Source organism: Rhinatrema bivittatum, chromosome 10 (genome assembly GCF_901001135.1).
Source record: "Rhinatrema bivittatum chromosome 10, aRhiBiv1.1, whole genome shotgun sequence".
NCBI classification, from domain to species: domain Eukaryota; kingdom Metazoa; phylum Chordata; class Amphibia; order Gymnophiona; family Rhinatrematidae; genus Rhinatrema; species Rhinatrema bivittatum.
The window spans coordinates 105,130,973-105,150,961 of NC_042624.1; the positions used below are offsets into that span (position 1 = coordinate 105,130,973).

General features: G+C 41.0%; 1 protein-coding gene across 5 annotated transcripts in view; it reads right to left on the minus strand.

Annotated features, from left to right (window-relative positions):
- The window catches only part of FGGY (FGGY carbohydrate kinase domain containing), a 340,924-nt gene that overhangs the window by 263,653 nt on the left and 57,282 nt on the right, over positions 1-19,989 (minus strand). For all 5 annotated transcript variants that reach the window (XR_003858912.1, XM_029617869.1, XM_029617871.1 and 2 more), the window contains exons 4-5: positions 17,686-17,837; positions 8,173-8,261 (exon numbers count right to left, since the gene is read on the minus strand). Coding sequence is in view for 4 of the 5 variants with exons in the window: in XM_029617869.1 (XP_029473729.1) it covers positions 8,173-8,261; positions 17,686-17,837 (241 nt within the window). In the remaining variant the exon portion in view is untranslated. The remainder of the gene's footprint in view (positions 1-8,172; positions 8,262-17,685; positions 17,838-19,989) is intronic.

Sequence of the window (19,989 nt, forward strand, 5' to 3'; positions counted from 1 at the left end):
TGTATAAACGCCTCTAACTCACGAGATTTTTGGATGGTGAGTTACTTTAGGTCAGGTTGCTAGCCACACAGATATTTTCTTATTCAACATAGGGTTCATTCATAATATAACAAAGCAGCAGGTTCTCTTCACTTTCATCAAATGAAACGTTACCATATATAAGCAGTTGCACAGTACTCAAGTCAATCCGGTCCAAGTCACTTTCACATATTACCAACAGATTCAGTACGATTACTTCATAAATACTCTGGATTATGGATCTTCCTCATAGTGCTGAGATTGCTGGGATATCCCCAATGATCTCTTATGAACCACCGAGGATCAATCAGAATCCTCCGCTGCAGGGTTACAGGTCTGGTTGAAAACAGGCATGCAAACCTTCTCTGCTTACTTGGCTGCTAATACACAGATCTTCCCTGGGGCTCACAGGCAGAGCACAAGCCCTACAACAGTGCAGACAAAGAGGGCTTATTATTGCCTCTAGCTTTATCCTCTTGTTTCCACTGCAGAGTGGTCCAGGATATAAACTCCTCCTCCTCCCCCACATTGGAAAAAAGTTACAGATATTATTTTGCTTCTGTCAGATCATAAGGGATGCAGAAGAGCATTGCATCACCATTCAAGGCAATAGTGCTAGATTATAGCAATACAACCCACTTGAGTCTTATCCCGCAGTCAGGGATATTTTTATTCAGCCTGAAAAATCTGTCACTTGTAATTGTGAACACTGAATTCTCCTTTAATATGAATGGGCTAAACTAAATTATTTAACTGGTCTCTCTTTACAAATCATGGGACATCTTAATATAGATCCTGCTATAAACTGTGTGGTTCATTTTTAGCCATTATCTGGCTCTCTGTGCAGGCGTGCTGCATAATATATCTCCCGCTATCTTTAAGATAACCAGATAAGTTTATCCAGCTAATTTTAGGCCCAGCTTTTTAGCTGTCCTAAAGTTATCTGGCTATGTTAGCCTGCTAACATTGAAAATCGGTGTTCACCTGGCTAACATAAATGCAAGTCCCCTCCCCCGAGTTAACCAGCCAACTTTTTATCCAGTTAAAAAAGTTATCTGGTTAACTCTGAGCTAGTCAGCATGGTGGAATTTTGAAACCCCGCCATTTGTCCAGCTAAGTCCGAACTCAGCTGGAGAAATGGAACTGAATATTGAACTCTATAGGGATGTATTAGGACATCTTTAGACGTTTCCAAGACTCTTGACACACCTGTACAAAGGAAATAGAAGTTTGGAACTAGAAAATATTAGCACATATTTACTGTGGGTGCTAACAGCTTTCTCAGTGCAACATTCTTAATTCTCTGCATCTACCATACAAAGACACCTCAGTCACACTTTCACTCTAGCAATCTTTCCATTTCCCAGGAAAGACAAACTTGCCTTTTGAGTCACAACTTGTCTTGCAGAGAAAACATTTGTTGGGTTCTCAAAGGGGAAAAACTTGTTTGCTGTTTCATATTTTTCTCACTACAGCGGTATAACCATACCGTGAATGTGTGCTCTGGGACCAGGAAAGCCGCAGACGTCTTACCCTTACAGTTTAATCTGATCATTTGTTCCACATTTGTCAGCATGACTGGGACAATTTTTTTTGTTTACGCAGGAGGATGATTCTGCTATGGTTTTTCCTTATGTTTAAGTGCAAATGCTGGCAATTAAATTTATCAGCACAGGGGCAGGAGAGGGGAAAGAAAAGTTTATAAAATCAGTTTTTTTAAAGCCTGAAAAAAAAAAAAAAGGAGATTTATGATTTAGCTTAACCTAGCCGCACCCATTAATTGGGCCTGTAAATGTCTCCAAGCGATGTAACCCAGTGGTTCAGACTAAACGCTAGTGACTTGATCCTCCGGTACTTAAAGCTGTTAATTTGTATCCTAGAGGGATCAAGTTAAGATTAAATTACAGCAGAAGCTGCTAGTTTCTGGGTCTCAAAGTGCCAGACAGGGAGGCCACTGTTGCAGTTGCTCTATAGAGGAAGAGACAGGAGGGAGAGGGGTTAGAAAAGGAACATTTTATACTGTCACTGCCAAAAAGGTGCTCACAAGAGCATTACAGCTTGATCTCTTTCAAGCAATACCTCCCCGTCTTCTGACGAATGGAAACAGCTCAGTGTGTGCTCTTTTCACTTCTACATTCCTTCTTTAGACTTGATCTCAGTAGCTGAGCTGCAATCACACGGCCTGATTTTCCAAAGCATTTACGCGCTTAAAAAATGGGCTTTACACATGTAAAATGCACTTTACGCATGCAAATAGACTTTTGAAAATTGCTACAATGTATGCCATTGAATTGACCATAGGATTTACTCATGTAAATACACTTTACCCAGGTAAATGGCTTTTGAACATTGCTATAAACAGCAGTTACATTTACACGTGTCAATCGTTTTGAAAATTACCCTTTCAGAGTTAATAAACAATCGTTAGTTTACAGATCATATACAATATTTAGAAAAAATTCTGAGATTAATGTTAGCTGTTCATTGACAGTTGAAGAAGGGACTGATACAATTTTAAAAGCTCAAGTATATCAGCATCTCTGCATAGACTTGTATGTTAGTCCAATAAGGGCATCACAATCTAGAAAGAAGTTAGCATTAAGAGGGTAATTTTCAATAGCATGCATAACCCAGGACACAGTGCAAGCTGCATAGTTTATAAAATAGCACATATCACCCCAAAAATAAGCATCTATGTTTCAGTATAGGCCCTTTTTTAATGCAGGAATAGGTATGGTTTATAAACATATTGTACAAAAATACATGCATATATTTTATGCAAGGGCAGGAATTTTTAAAGCTGACTTAGATGTATGCATATATCTCTTATGAAAATAGTATCTGTACTTCCAAGCATCAGTTCACCAAGACCTCCAGCAGTTGACCCAAACCTTCACTAGTTCACCCATCCCTTTTACCACTTGCCACAGACCCTGTACCCAAAAACTGCAGACAAGAGAAGTCAGATTTAATATTTATGAATTGATTGACAAGTGTAAAAGCATGCATGTTATATGACATGTGTACACTCTGCTTATAAATTATTCAAGTGTGTGTGTACTTTCTGACTCTATCCCAAATGCCCTTGCAATAACCTTGAAACACCCTCTTTGTACATGCTTACTTCCACCCTTCTGAAAATGTGCTTGCCGGGTACAGAGGCTATTAACATGTTTAAATGCTGATTTTACATGCATGATTCCCACATAAGTCATTGAAAATTCACCCCAAATGTCTTATAGGTACAAAGCAAACTATTTTTGACTTCCTCTCACAGAGAGGAACAGGTTCTCACTGATTAAATGAAATGGTGTGGAGGATTTTTCGGTTAAGTCTAGGGGGCTGCCAAGAATGAAATACTTGATGCTGTTTGCTACACTTGGCCAAAACTAGACCATATGCAAGACTTCAGGCCTGCATGAATCTGGGTATCTGCCTTTAAGGAAGAGGTGAAAATATATTATGTACGCCCACAGAGTCCCAGAAATATAACTGATGGAAAGAAGTTATTTAATTTTCCATTTGTACACAGCAATGTTAATGATTCAACAGCAAATGTCATCTTCATTTATTTGGAAGAGACACCTTACTAACATTAGAACTGGCCAAAATTCCAGATAAATATGTGGTACTGGTTGATTACTCCAATATGAAGTCTTTGATAAACAAATCTGTGTTATCAAGATTTCATCCTCCTCAATCTTTATTTTAAAAACTGTGTACAGAACAGAAAGCCTTTAACATTTTACCACAAGTTTGAAAGAAGATGTTATTTTATCAAGCAAGATTGTACCCCTCTCCTACTTTTCCTATGTTCACATGCTGGCATCCCTCTGATGAAAAAAACTTTGTAATATACAGTGCTCAGGGTAATTTCCTCATTCCATTCTGAATCATTTTATTCCAAATTACTGCATATTACACTATAAAATTACTATTGTTTTAGAATACCAAACAGCTCTTTCAAAAGTTATTAAAAATCTGCGTTCACGAAGTACTCAGATTATCTTCTAGTACCCAGACTCTGGGTGCAAGGTATCTGACAACAGAGGTTGAGGTCTGGGAGCTTTGGGTAGAATGGGAACCTAGAAACAAAGAATAGGTTCATATAGGATAGAATGGACTTGGAAGAAGAATGAGGAGCAACCATAGAACAATCAAGAAACGGCTATAAAGTTGGAGATGTGTGGCAACAAGAAATATAAGGCAACAAAAGATGCCTCAAATGGTCGAAAAAGAAATTTTGGAAAAAGTAGTTTGATCACAGATGAACATTACCATTTGGACTGCAGAACAGATCATCAAGGGAAGCAGAGCAGTTTACCCATAACAGGTGTACTCTAAGGACAGTAGGCACATGGGTGATGTCATCCGATGGAGCCCAGCATGAAAAAGTATGCAGTTTCTAGAACTTTGACTGAGCTTCTCTGAGCATGCCCAGTTTAATAACTGTTAACCCAATTCTCCAAAGTGGCCAGATACATGGCCCTGAGTGCCATCCGTTTGTGACACAGGAAGTAAGAGCCTGTACCTCCCTGCTTGTCGACATAGTACATTGCCACTTGGTTGCCTGTCAGGATCAAACAATTTTGTTGGATAGCAGATCTTTGAAAGCCCATAGCATGTACCTGATCACCCGAAGCTCCAGGAAGCTGGATTTGAAACTGGCATTCCCAGGCGGACCAAGTGCCGTGGGTACTAAGCCCATCTACATATGCTCCCCATCCAAAGGAGAACACATCTGTTGTCAGAACAATTTGTACCGGAGGAATTTGGAAGGAATATCTCCCCCACCCCTCACCAAATTGGAAATTTCTTGCCAACAGAACAAGGAGTCTCAGAGTGACCTGGATGCAATCCCAAATATCTTGAGTGGTCCATTGAGCTCTTCTCATATGCAGGTGTGCCATGTGGTCCAACAGCCTCAACATGTGCCACGCTAATATATGCTGGCTCACTTAGATCTTTGCCACAATAGCCATCAAGGAATAGCCTTTTAATGCGGCAGGAAGACCTTGGTCTGAGCCATGTCTAGTAGAGCTTAAGTGAACTCCAATTGAGGGTAAGGGCTAAGATGGGACTTGGGTGCCAGAGTCACAGGGTTCATCATCAACTAGCCCAACTAGTCAAGTGCATAGACTTCTTGGCCCCTGCCCAATAGGTGCTCCTGATCAGCCAATCATCCAGATAAGGAAACACGTGCACTCCCAGTCTGCGAAAATGCTCCACAACATGGCTAAGCATTTTGTGAAGAACTATGGGGCAGATGCTAGTTCAAACAGCAGAAAGCGGTATTGGAAGTGTTGGTTTCCCACCACAAATCTGAGATACTTTCTATGATGGGGGAAGATGTCAAATGTGAGTGTAGGCAGTCTTACTGATTAGATGCTAAGCCCTGAAGCAGAAAAAGAGCAAACAGCTCAGCAAATCTTTGGGTTTGCATGTGAATGGATCCAATATATGGCAATGACACCATGCAGAGAAACTTTTCCCCTTAAAGCTATAGCTGCTACTATAGCCATGCACTTGGTGAAGACAGTCAGTGTGGCCGAAGGGGAGCACTTTGTACTGATAATGGGAGGAGTGCATCTTAAAGCACAGGTAATGCTAGTGGGAGGGGTGGATGTGAATGTTAGTGTAAGCATCCTATAGATCCAGAGTGCACATCCATTCCTGTTTTGGATGAAGGAGAGGATGTATGGAGGGAATTCATTTTTAATTTCTCCTGGTGCATATAATTGTTCAGGCTTCTCAAATCCAGGATAGATCTCAGTCCCCAGATTTCTTGGAGAAAAGGAAGTAGGAGGAGTAGAACCCTGGCCATTGAGATGGGGAGGAAGCGTATCTATCATCTGCTTTTCAAGGAGCATCTCCACTTCCAGGTGGAGTTGCGTCAAGTGAGATGGATCAAGATTGAAAACTGAGTGATGAGAAAAGGGAAGAAGCTGGAACAAACAAGTGGTATCCACAGACTCCACAATCTTGAGAACTCAGCAATCTTTGGAGATCTTGCGTCACTCCTCCAGGTAGTAATGGATTCTACCCACTACAAGAGAAAATGATTGCTGGGTTGGCAAGGTAGTCAAAAACATGGTCCAGACTTTGACTGGACTTATTGCATTGCTTTTGGTTGACTGTGTTCATGCTGTTGAGCATAAGTGGGAAGTTATTGCATTTGTGGAAATAGAAGCGGGATCCAGCATTATTGGAATTGCTGGAAAGGGTGTCTCTGAAAATATGGTCTTTTAAAAGCATAGCAATTGTGCATTGCAGAAGTCTGCCACATGCTGCTCCTTTATTTAGTTCACTATGTCCGAGTTTTTCTATGAAGAGATGATCACCTAGGCAGGGGACATCCACCAGCTTGTCATGGATGTCATCGCAAAGGCTACTGGCTCTTCACCAAGTCTTGCAGCAAACTCCAATGGAAGCTGCCAAAGTAGGTGCCATTGAATGCCTCAGAGACAGATCAGATAAGATGGTGCACACATTCTTCCTCATCCAAGAGTGGTTGAGGGTATACAATTCCACCTTAGTGAGTGGAAGGAAAGGCATTAGTTTCTGTATACAATCTTGTAAGTTTTGGACTATGTAAAATTGGTGAACAGCAATTCAAGTATTAAGCATAGAGTTTTGAAACACCTTTTTACCAAATTTATCCATTAGCCTGGGATTCTTCCCTAGTGGAGTGCTGAAGTATATTTTTTCTTTGTTCTTTTAAGAGCCAATTTTACCACAACTGATTGGTGGAGTATTTGCATTATTCCAAATCCCAGGGATTTTTGTACTCTTATACTTGAGGTCTAGTTTCCTTGCAACTGGGACATAGGAAAGAAGATTTTCCCACATTCTGGTTTGCAATTCTTGCAGGTTATCATGGATTGGGATTGCTGCTGGCCCAACCAGTGTTTCCAGAATTTGAAGGAGGCCAAAGACATTTGCATCTGTTTCTTTGATTTTATGCACATTAACTCCCAATGCTTTTCCAGATTCTCCAGAAGCCTGGAGAAAGAAAGGTCTTCTGACGGAGACAAGCATTCTGAAGAGTCCAGAAGGGGGTCAGAAGGGATCCCTGTCAACCCCTTTTCAGAGCCAAGAGGTGTAGGAAGACTGATCCAGAACCCCAGTGATGAATAAGGTGACAGAGGGGGTTCCTTCATCACTTTTGAGGGGTATACTCTTCATTTTACTCAATTGGTGCACCCAAGTTATGAGCCAACCACTGAAAGTCAGGACTTAACTTGCTTCCTCTGACCCCACTCACATTTTGGCAGTCTAAATTTAGGGTCTCAGCCCAAATTATTATTTGGGCTGAGACCCTAAATTATTATTATTTTCAATAGATTATGATTATCTTTAAGTTAATTTGATTAGTGCTTAACTATGTCTTTAAATTTGTTCTTAATTGATTTATTATGTACTCACGAGTTTTTTCTCTTTTCGATTGTAAAGCTTGTTGCTGATTTACTGTTGATTGTGAACAGAGGTGATGTTATTAACGTGCCGCGGTATATAAAAAACTTCGAAATAAATAAATAAAATAAATAAGCTGATTTGGTCTCCTAAGTTAGGGCCTCATTTTCTAAAGTATCACCGGCCTGCGATACTTTAGAAAATTGCGCTACTCTGGGGCGGGGGGGCGGTCCTGTGCTAGCCGGCAGCGATCGCACCGCCGCGGTGCGATCGCTGCTGGCATCGCGCCCAATAACTACACCATAGAAGGTGTAGTTATTGGGCACGAAATAGTGAGCGAAAAGGGCCTTACCTTTCCGCTCTGCGCGCCATCCTCGCTGAGTCGGCCCCGGTGACGCCCCCGACTCCTCCTCTTCCGGGGCCGACTCCGCCCCAATTTCAGTAGCGCAGGCCTGCGCTACTTTTGCTATCGAAAATGAGGCCCTTAGGTAGCTAAATCCTTTTGAAAACTGACCCCAGTGCTAATAGCTTGCTAATTAATAACTACAGTAATAAACTGAGGCCAATTAAAAAGTCTTTAGAGGCATCTATTGTAAAAGTATTACTCAACAATTGTATAGGAGATCTGCATAATTTATTTACAGTCCAGGCACAGAGATATAGGTTAGTGTGAGTGAAGGCAGAGAACATGTTATTAAGTGAATGAAGAAGTGCATCTGGCAATTATTCAATTGCAAGTACCTTGTAGGAAGACTTGTTGCTTTCCAAGATAAGAAGTCTGGGAGATCAAAGAAGTAGCCTGCCTTATCCCAGCAAGACTCTTGCAAGTTCTATGGAAGTAAAACAGCATGTTAGATGTATTTCCTAAAAGCTATTATTTTCCTATAACTCAAGTACTGCTTCAAATAATACATGCATATATTATTTCTGTAAGAAATACTTCATGTAGGAAAGTTTTAGGGCTGGGCGGCAATTCAGCCAGCATACATTTTTAGCTTTTGGAAACTTGCCCAAAAACATCCACCTGCATTCTTCAGCGACCATAATGTTGAATTTACTATCCAGGATGAAATTTGTAACTTGATAGCAAATACAACTAAAGTTCCCCCAGGAACTAAGAGCTTGGGGGGGAGGGGGGGGGGGAAGCAGAAACATGGGATAATCTCACACTCTCTCTTCCCTCCTGCAACAATTATGTACTGTTTATTTATTTATTTAGAGATTTTTATATACCGCGGTACGTATAGATATACATCACCTCGGTTTACAGTAAACATAAATTTTTGCAACAGGCTTTACATTAAACAGTTTGTTTAATGCAAATTGTTACATTATATTTACATATAATGTAATTTACATATAATGTACTGTTTGTAGAATGATTTGGCCCATGATCCTTTTGGAGGTGATGCCTTCCCCTGTCCTTCATCCACAGTCAGGGAGGCATAGAAGGCTATTAAAGCAGAAAATTTAGGAGGTCAACAACAGGACAGGTTGGGATATCCAGACCCTGCCAAAGGGAAAAAGGATTTGCATGCCTTCGCCCTGATACTGCACTGCCCAGTTATTAATTCTACAGCACCACTTATGTATCTGGGCCGCCTGTCAGATAAAGTGATATCAGCAGAATTGGGGGGGGGGAAATACTATTTTCCCATATCACTCATGTAATGGATGATGTGTGAAAGGAGTACCTGCATTTCAAAAGATATATTGTACTCTGGCCCAATTTCAAAGCACCCACTCGCTTAACGTCATCCCCCTGAACCAGCCTGTGCCACGGCTCAGCCAATTTTATTTAGCAAGTACTTTTAGGAGATTGCTTAACTCGGCATTCCGTTATACCAGAACATAAAAGTGGCAGTCAAAAGCACATGGATCAAAATAGCACAGGAAGGCAATTAATAAGTTCACTTGAGTTTGCCACTGGACATGGAGACCACAAAAATGAACGAAAGGGAAAAAAAAATGCAAGCTCTGACTTTTTCCAGTGGCATCAAACATTCTGTATTTGTGAGCGTGATCACAGTGCTTGGCTGTAACAACTGATCCACCAGTCAATTCAGTCACAAAGAGGCCCGAGTATTAAAAAGAGAAAAACCATACAAAGGCCGCTTTGCACACTAAAAGGTCAAATTACACTATTTGCCCTTTCAGCATCCACAGTTTTGCTATTTGCTTTACTAACTACTGTTTTTCACATGTAGTTTTACATACACAAAACTGTATTTAAATGCATAGCTGAGTGACTGATGCAAAACATCTCATTAAGCACGAGCAGATAAAACTACTCGTGGGAAAAAATACTTTGAAATGGATTACGCAAAAAAGATTTTAAAAAATCTGCAGCAAAACTACACATGATGATATTTTGCTATTTTCCTAGAAGTTCCAGTAATAAAATATTGCATGCTAAAATTTAAAAAAGTATGCAAAGTCTCTCTCCCTTTAGAACATTAGCCTCTAAAATAGTACATTTGAAACCTTTCTAGCAAACTACAATTATATAAACAAGGCTAGGGCTTTTCAGCTTGGAAAAGAGACAACTAAGAGGGGGACTATGATAGAAGTTTATAAAATCATGAGTGGGGTGGAACGTGTACATAGGGAAAAACTATTTACCCTTACAAATAATACTAAAATAGGGGGGGTATTCCATGAAACTTAAATCTGCTGGTTGTAAAACAAATTGTAGAAAGCATTTTTTTCACTTAGGCGTAATCAAAGCTGTGGAATCTGTTGCCAGAGGATGTGGTCAAGGTCACTAGCACAGCGGAGTTTAAAGGCAGTTTGGACAAGTTCCTGGAGGAAAAGTCTATTAAAAACAGTTATTAGCCATAAAGACTTGTGAGCGCCACTGCTTATCCCAGAGAGTGAGCAACAAGAAACAGATCTACTTTGTGAGATCTGCCAGGTACTTGTGGCCCAAACTGACCACAGTTGGAGACAGGATGCTGGGCTGGATGGGCCTTGGTCTGACCCAGCATGATACGATACATCTTATGCTCCAAGGCTGCTGGATGTCTGAAACTAGTTTCCAAATGCACCCCTTGGCAGCCAAAGCCAAAGAGCAGACTGTAGCTCTCCAGAACCAGCTCCAGAACGCTGTCAGTTTTTCTTGCATGAAGAGCTACATCCATGGGCCTGCTTAAGCCCCTGTGCTGAAACTGATGATCCAAATTCTGTCTCCTCCTCCACGTGTGCTACCTCCTGGGCGGATGTAGGAGGCATATGCTTTGGAGATTCTCTGCCTCATTTAGGTCTCCTCTTTCCCCCTTGCTATGTTATCCTACCTTCTTCCACCCAGTGTTTAAGGGGTCTGATTTGGGCAATGTGGTATCCTTCCTCCAGCCCTTGGCCTGCTCCCACTGTCAGTACCCATGACCCATCACTCCCTCCCTCCTTCTCTGCCCTGTAGCCTCCACACTCACTCTCTTTTCTACCTATGACACCTATCTATACTTTCACCTCTCATAACACTGCATAATGGCTTGTGGTAAGGGCCATGCAACTAACTCACCAACCACATTCTCTTATATTACTCTATCAAGACCCTTTCTGACACACAAGACTGATTGACAGAAACATGCACTCGCCCACTTTGTTACCCATAGACCTGGAGCAATAAAGAAAGAATGGAAAGGGATTATTCCAAAGGAGTACAAGCCACAGGACAAGCCATGTAGATATCTGCTTTTTCCTTCATTGCTGTCCAGTTGCGCTCTCTCATCCCCTTGGCACTGACAATCATGCCCATGTTTCCAGCATTCTTTTACAGTAGCAAGCAAGGAGGAGGAGCAACGATAAAAAGTAGACTTAGCATGTTCAGTTTTGTACATGCTACTTTGTTTAGTGTCCAAATGCTAATTAGTGATCAGGTGGCTATAGTGTGGAGATGCTATACTTTTTAGATTAGCATGCATGGTAATAGTGATATTGGGGCTATTTTCTAATGTATGACCTAAAGCATTTAGTACACTGCAGATTAAGTAATGTTTTAGTGTACACAGTAAAATGTGTAATACACACATTCTAAACAGTTTTAGCACAAAGGCCCCCAAAGTACCCTACTCTACCTTCTAAGTTTCTCTTTTGAAACAGGAATTAGAAGAGGAATTAAGCTAGTTCTGTGACCACTGGTGAATATGTCATATAGTTGTGAGATGTCAACAGGTACCACATGGCAATGAGGATCAAATGTTGATATATCTACTAAAGAGGACTGTTCCTTAAGCACTTCAGTGCTGAGGGATGCATCTATTTCGGTTTTAATCCAAATACAATGTATTACAATAGGATGGCCATTTCTGTAAGGAAAACAGCTTCATAGATAAAAAAAACAAACAAACACTCTTCTAACCAGGCCATTCACCTTTATAGATGTCAATGGGCAATTGTTTTACCCCATGTATATGGAAAGTTATTTAAAAAAAAAAAAAAGAGTCTGTCATTGGGTATGACATTCCCCCATCTGCTGTAACAGGATTCCTTCTGCTTTTTTTCCAGAAGGAAAGCCGTGCCAGACTGTGGTAGCCAAAACGACACAGAGACTGATGGCACCCTTACAGACTAACAGATCTACTAAGGCATGATCTTTCGAGAACAATCATCCACTTTTAGTCCTCACCTCAATAAATCTATTAGTCTATAAGGTGCCACCAGCCTCCGTGTCAATTTTTCTGTTTATTACCCATCCATAAGTAGGATACCTTGAAAAGATTTCTAGAGAGACATAAAAAGAATGAATTACTAGTTGATTATTAAATATCCCAAAGGAACCCCAAGCAATGGCCAAGACAGGAAAATTACAAGCACCTTTTTCGGAGGATTCACAAAGTACAGCCATTTGTTTAAAAAAAGTACAGCTGTTTGAGCTGAATACTGGGCGTACTCACAGCTGAGCGAAAACAAAGGAAAAGCTCCTTTCCTCTGCCCAGTGATCTAGAGGGATGCAACAAGGAAAATCCCCTGGTTCAAGATGAGTTCAGCTGAGTTGTACAAACGATTTGGTTTTTAAGTTCACCCAAGGGCAGGATTCAAAATGCAGTTATGGCAAAGTAACCAGCCATTAAATACCATCATAATCTGTGCTGTAATATGGGACCAAATTCCACACAGCGAGTCAACATGGCAAATGTTGCTATCAGAAACAACAGATTTGGAAACAATTCAAAATCCATTTGCACTGACTTTATTACTCTATATAACTGGTAAGGCTGAAAAATCTAGAAGATCATGGAGCTCAAGACGACACAGTCTTATTTCTCTTTAATGTCCTCTCTATAGAGGCAGTTACTGATTTCACATTTGCTGGCCACCCCCAAAATATTTTGCATTTGCAATAAAAATACAGAAAATTTCTCATGACAAAACTAAACCAGTCTCATACTGCAATGCATCTATGCTTAGGCTTACCTAATTAATAATTCAAGTATCAAGCAATGAGTGCCATTAGATTTATGGAATGGAGAGGAAGAACAATGAAATAGCATTTCTCACTCCAATGTCTACTGTAAGGGCATTGTTAATTATCTCCCATTAACTAGAAGCTGTCAGGATCTGCTTCAGCCTTTTTGCTTCCTTGACCTTCTCCAGTCTGTACCTTGTTACTGTCCCATGTTTCGAATTTATAAAGCTAGGAGGACTCCAGTTGTTCAGCCAACAGAACTTTATGGGCATTTAGCCTGCATTAAGATGACAGCATCTCGGAGACCAAATGTAAAAGCCAGACTGGTGGAGGTTACACAAAATTCAAGTGATAATCATCGATCCTTCTATTTGACAATTTTTAAGGGGGAATACATCACCTTAAACTACATAAATCTTAAACATAAGAGACGAAATTAAGATTATATATCATGACTAACATAATTCTCTCATAATTGCCAATCACTCAGTGCTTTTTAAATAAGTTGCAGGTTCTCTTGTTTATGATTAATGAAACATTTTGGGTTGGTTTTATTGCACGTTTGTGGGTTGGGAAAGTAATGTTGAAATGAACAAGCAAAAACAGAGATAAATACACTTATGTCCTCTTGTAATAGAAGAAGTACTTCTTACCGAAAGCCAGGGTATTTGTTTTTAGGAATAGGAGAAGAAAGTGAAGAATGAGATAAGCCTTGTACATTGCTTAAAATTCTCTTAGCTTTCTTATGTTCATTCAACACATTTTTCTATAAATTAACCACAATATGCCAGCAGGTACTTGGGCATTTAAAATGCACCAGAGCCCAGTCTCACTATCTGTAATGCTGGGAATCCTTAGAGCACTTATGGACAAACCAAACAAATTAAGCAGCATGCTTTTGTAGATGTTTATTAGTTAATATAATCTGAACCTACAATGGAATTCTGACCCTGTACACACTGGGCCGGATTTTAAATGCCCTGCGCGCGTAAATCCGGCCGGATTTACGCGCGCGCCGGCGCACCTATTTTGCATAGGCCGCCGGCGTGCGCAGAGCCCCAGGACGCGCGTAAGTCCCGGGGCTTCGTAAAAGGGGCGTGTCGGGGGCATTCCGTAAATGACGTGGCGTTTCGGGGGCGGGCCCGGGGGCGTGGCGCCAGCCCGGGGGCGTGGTCGAGGTCTCCAGACCAACCCCCGGGTCGGGTGATGGCGCGCGCAGATTTATGTCTGCTTTCAGCAGGCGTAAATCTGCCAACAAAGGTAAGTGGGGGGGGGTTTAGATAGAGCCGGGGGGAGGGCGAAGGAAAGTTCCCTCCGAGGCTGCTCTGAAATTGGAGCGGCCTCAGAGGGAACAGGCAGCGCACGCAGGTTGCACAAAATGTGCACCCCCTTGCTCGCGCCGACCCCGGATTTTATAAGATACGCGCGGCTATGCGCGTATCTTATAAAATCCAGCGTACTTTTGTTCGCGCCTGGTGCGCGAACAAAAGTACGCGCTCGCGCAAAATTATAAAATCCACCCCACTATAGGGACAATAAACAGTTCACATGCAGGTAAACAGTTTGAATATTACCCCACTCCCACAGCATGCAGGCATATGAACTTGCGCTATAAAACTGCACACATTTTCCTCCCACATAAAAAATGGGGGCAGAGTTAGGTTGGCAAAGTGAAAGAACATACATTTTGAAAGGGAAACTCTGCAAAGAGTTTCCCCTTTCAAAATGAGCTTCAGTCCTATGACTATTCTGCAAGAACCAAACAAATTGTTAAAACTGCTCTCCCTCTATCTACTTATATAGGATATTAAGCAACTACATACAAATATAGATATGGAGAGCATTTGTAATTAATTGCATGCCTGTATAAATACATCTACACAGGGATGGTAACTTTTAAACCGGCGTGCAGACGCACATTGGAGGGCGGCCATTTTAAAACTTGCACGCATATATGCACTCATGTTATAAAACAGCCTGGCCACGTGGACATGTGCGCCCAATTTTAAGTGGGCACGTGCATGGGCTCGTAAATCCCTCTTCTACCACACGAGTCAGGGGATTTTTAAAGGAGCACGTGCGCAGACACCATTCCCAGCTTTAACAATTTATCTATCAGTTCCCCAGTTACCAGCTAGGTCCTGCCAATCCGCATTCCCACCCCTCGGCCCAGACTCCTTAAACCCCTTCCATCTATTTGCAATTTACACCTTGACCCTAGCAGAACTAAAGTTACATGGCAGGGGACCCTGATGCGCGTTGGAGCACATAAGTATTTTATGCGCACACCTCTTGGCCAGGCCCTGAAACACCTATGCCCTGCCCAGACTCCACAGACTGTGCCCCCATTTTTTTTTTTTAAACAAGTGAGAAGCGTGCGCCGCAGAAGATGCGCGTGCATCTAGACAGCTTTTAAAATTTGCTGGGCACGTGCCAGCCCAATATGCGTGCGTGGCTTTTAAAATTCACCTTTGAGTATACATATACAATACATAAAAACATAACTGACTCATAAAACATTTACAGTACGTTTCAGCAAAAGGTCAGATATTCAAGTACATTACACAAACACCTCTCGTTAGCAGCATTAAAGCTGGCTTCTTTGTGTGCAAATTAGTCACATGACTAGTGAAGAGCCTCAAACATGAAGACAATTAATGCAGAGGGTAATCTGGCACAATCTAGTTTGCACAATTTCTTGTACTGTGCTAATCTGGGAACTACTACTATGAAAATATTTTATAAGGAACAATGAGTTTTTGGCAGCCCTTCTATGGACACACATACTTTAGAAAGCAACATTTTAATTGAACTGGAATTTAGGTACGTTTTCTTCTGCAACCAGTACAAGTTTAACTTACAAAACGTATTTGTTATAAGGTGAAAGTATAACTACCGTAGAAAGCGCTGGACCAAGTTTCATGATTCACAATCAAAAGCTGTGATCAATTGGATCCCTGATCCTGCTCAGTTTTGTAAATCAAGCTTCCTCTTATTTTTAATGTATTGATAAAATGATTTCTTATTATCCTATATAAAGCCGTATGGTTGCGGCATACTGGGGATATAGGGTACTGAGAGGGTTGTTTTTGCAATGTATTATTCTTGAATGCTTGGGGAGGTAGTTCTGTCCCATCTCAGCATGAGGATGGTTGAACTGGGCCCCTGCTATTAACGATTATATTTTGGTGGATTATTTTAATGTTTTGTAAAGCACTTTGGGTTGGACTAATGTCCAAGGAAGGCAGTACAGAAGTGTAAACAATAACTCTAAAAGATAGAACAAAATTACAAAAGTTGCAAGATGAAAGAACAAACATTCAAACCATTTTCATTGTGAAGAGAGGTTGTTTGGCCACTGTTGGAAACAGGATGCTGGGCTTGATGGACCCTTGGTCTGGCCCAGTATGGCGATTTCCTATGTTCTTATGAATCATGTTGAGTTAACCCTGGAGGGGTTAGCTCAGACTTTAGTATTCACTCCTGATTTTGTTGATCTTCCCCTTAAGAACAAAATTACCATCTGGATCAGTAAGTTTAAAAATGCATTTGATCAAGTTGCTCCGATTCATTATCATTCTTGTAAAAACCATGACTCCCAATGATATCATGCTGAGCTAAAAAGTTTTAAAGAGGCAGATAAGACACTTAGAAAGAACATGGCTTAAAAACTGTGACCCTATAGAATTAAATCTTAAATCAAATATCAAACATTATCTTTCTTTAGTTAAGCAGGCAAAAAAGCACTACTCTAAGACCATGCTTTCTAAAGCCAGTAATAGGACTAAGTCACTTTTTAACTTAGTATCTCGTATTTCATATTTAATATTCAGGCTGATTTCTTCTCATATTCCTCTTCACACACTCTTGAGTTATCCTCTTCTCCACAAGATCTAATGGTCCCTGTGAGTAAACGTTCTGCTTTTAATGTAGTTACTCCTGCTGGCCTGAAGCTAATTCTAAAAACAGATGCATTTTTCTTGTCTTAGATCCGTTACTGCTCAAATTCATAAAAAATTCTAAGTTGGCTTTTCCTCCTGCAAAAGTGAAAACGCGTGTATTTTTTACTTTTTTACAATATGAAATACAGAGGCTACTCACATGCACATATACTAACTTTTACAAGCATAAAGTTTTCAAAATTCACCCCTTAGTGTTCAGATCTGAAACCTGGTAAATTGTGAGTCCTAAAAGAATCCTGTGGCAGAGTTCCTGGCCATGGTCAGTTGCTGCAAGTGACTTTAGAGGGGATAAAAAAAAAAAAAAAAAGTTCCCAGGTAGTTGCGAATTAAAGGCCAAAAAAGAGCAGGAGAAAACCAAACGTACAGAAGTCAATAAATAAAAGGGAAGACATACAATAAAGAAGAGATGAGAACTTCAGTCTAATTGATCTGAAAGTTGCTGAAGTGAAATGTTCCCCATGGGTGTGGACCATTAACATTTGGGCTCTGTATCTTTTACAAGCGATAAAAAAATCTTGTAAATAAGAGTTGAGTTCTCTATAATTGGAGGTTAGCATATACCAAGAACTCGTCCTTCTCTGGCAGTGTCCCAGCTACTTGTTGAATTCCTCAGGTGAGCTGGGTCTCTCGAGGTAGCTTCTCGAGAGGCCCATTAAGGAATTTGAGTACAGCCAACTGTTAAATACCTATGAAGAAGGGCAAGAAATTGCTGCAGCAGTCGTTTTCTGCTGCACAGCCTGAGGAGGTTTTCTAACCCAAGTAATTTGTAGGTCAACTGGCTTCAAAAGTTCTGCATTAAACAACGGGAAAAAATGTCCGACTTTAAGAGCAGAAATTTAACACAGTCAACTGACAATAAATAAATACATCTTGCAATGTACTCACTTCTTTTAACCATAGGAGTTTAGGAGGCTGCATTTCTACAGACATCACTCCACCAACAAAGCTGAGAACTCTGTGCTTTGTCCTGTTGATTTGGTCTACTTGTCTGGATGCTCGGTGATCCATCCACATAATAATGTTTCTATGACTTTCTCCTTCGGGAAAGTTGAAGGGAAAAGGAACAGAATGTTAATCTAGGTTTTAAGTACAGTATCAATCAGTAAATAAACACATTACTGTCTCACATACCAGTACAAAACTACAGTAACTCAGGAGCATACAGATGGGCTGCTATCAAACAGATAATAGCAAGGATAGATGAGTACATTTACCTTTCTGCGAAATACTTCAGTGTGGGATTTTATGCTAAACATTTAATGTAAAATTACAAAATATATTTCACGAGCTACCCAACCACATCTTAAAACAAAGTTTTGTGCATTGCAGGGAGGTGTTTACAAAATGTTTGGTTCACAGACAGATTGATTAGAAACAGCAGTGGGAGTTTAAACGTCTTGGAGGGGCAGTTCTGTGTATTGTGCCAAGATGGCTAGCAGATGGTGCCACACAGGTTGCCCCTGTGGTGGTGCACTTGGCAGTCCATTGTAACTTTTATTCCTGTTGCAACATCTGGAGTAGAGAGTTCCTCTCCCCCCCCCCCCCCCCCCCGAGTCCAAGGGAATGAATCGTCAAGTTCCTGAATTTGCTTCCAAGGGGAGAGAACCCCTGGTTAAAGTGCTAGTCAGAACTGAGGCCTGAAGCAGTGGACAAGGAGTCTGCAGTTTTGTTTTTCATTCAATATGAAGAGGAGATTTGTGTTGCTATTCCAGCTGGCACTTAAAGGTTGTCATTCGGGCAACAAAAAAGGGAGAGTGGGAGGAGTACCTGTCAGGGTGCCAATAGAGAGAGGAGAGAGTTAAGGTAAAAGGATAGCAACATCCCCATTACCAATCAAAAGGACCTATGGTGCTTGATTCATCACCCAAAAATCCTAAGACCTTATGTAGAAGAGTTTTCAAAGTGGCCACTTTGTCAAATTGGCACCAATCAAGACATTATGCTTCAATAAACTGGAACAATCACCGTGTGGAGTATGGTTATTGTGAGAAGTGGAGTGTCCCAAGGGCCCTGAAGATCTGCACCCCACCCCCTGTTGCAGGAATGCATCGGGTCCCAGCAACTACTTAGTACGGCCTTTCCCCAGCACAGTAAGGACACAGGAGGTGGTCTATGTGTGTGTAACATTAAAAATTATCCGTACACAAGAGAGAAGTAGGAGTAGCGTCCTGCCCATCTAGCAAGAGATGGTTCAGGCAATTAAAATCTCTCTGGTTCTGGTATGTAACCCATAGCCTCGCTTACATCTAGTAAGTATCAAAAGCCTGTTACTATAAACCGGAATTCAGCAGAAGCAACAGGAGCAATGTCCCACCCTCTGAAAGGATTGTGAAATCTGTAGAGAGTAGTCAGAGAAAATTCATCACCAGAATTGGAACCATCTCAACTCTAAAATTTTATCAACACCATGGGTTCCATTCACTGAAGGATGCCAACAGCTGGCACACTAAATAATTTAGCAACTCCCACTGAAAAAGTGTTAGAATTAAATTGGAAGAAATCAGCTCTCAGGTGTGATATTTACCTTTGCAGAGCAATTCTCAACTCCAGTCCTTGTAGCCCCCACAACTGGTCTGGTTTTCTGGGTTACCGATTCTTAAACCAACTATATTCAAATATATGCAAAGAAAATTTATTGGGATTATCCTGGTAACCAGTCCTGTTTGGGGGGGCCACAAAGACTAGTGCTGATAACTATGTTATGACCATCACTAATGCTGTTGACACAATTTGGGATTTGGTGAATTTCACAGACCAAAGTTCAATGTAAACCATATTTTACTACTTAATGAGAGATTATTTTAAATAGAGCACAATGTAGGTGCCCAGGCCCTAAATCAAGTCTCAGTAACTAGAACTGTGTCCTTTGCATTTTCTCACATAATCTCTACTTTTGGTTAGTGATATGCATTGTCACAAAAGTTTATAACAAGGATTTGTCTAATCCTTTAAGGACATGTTTGGGAAGAGGCCTCTGGAAGGACTTGAATACAATATAAGAGGTCATTAGAATTGGGGGGGGGGGGGGGTCTGATTTGGAGGAGGATTTAACTACAGGATTTGATTCCAGTCCTACAAGAGTGTTTTTCTGGAGTGTCTGCTGGTGCACCCAACCCAGCAAGGCCATGTCCATTGGCAGTTTAGGAGGAGGAATCTATGGACCGCAATGCCCTTGTGGGAATGTTAAAA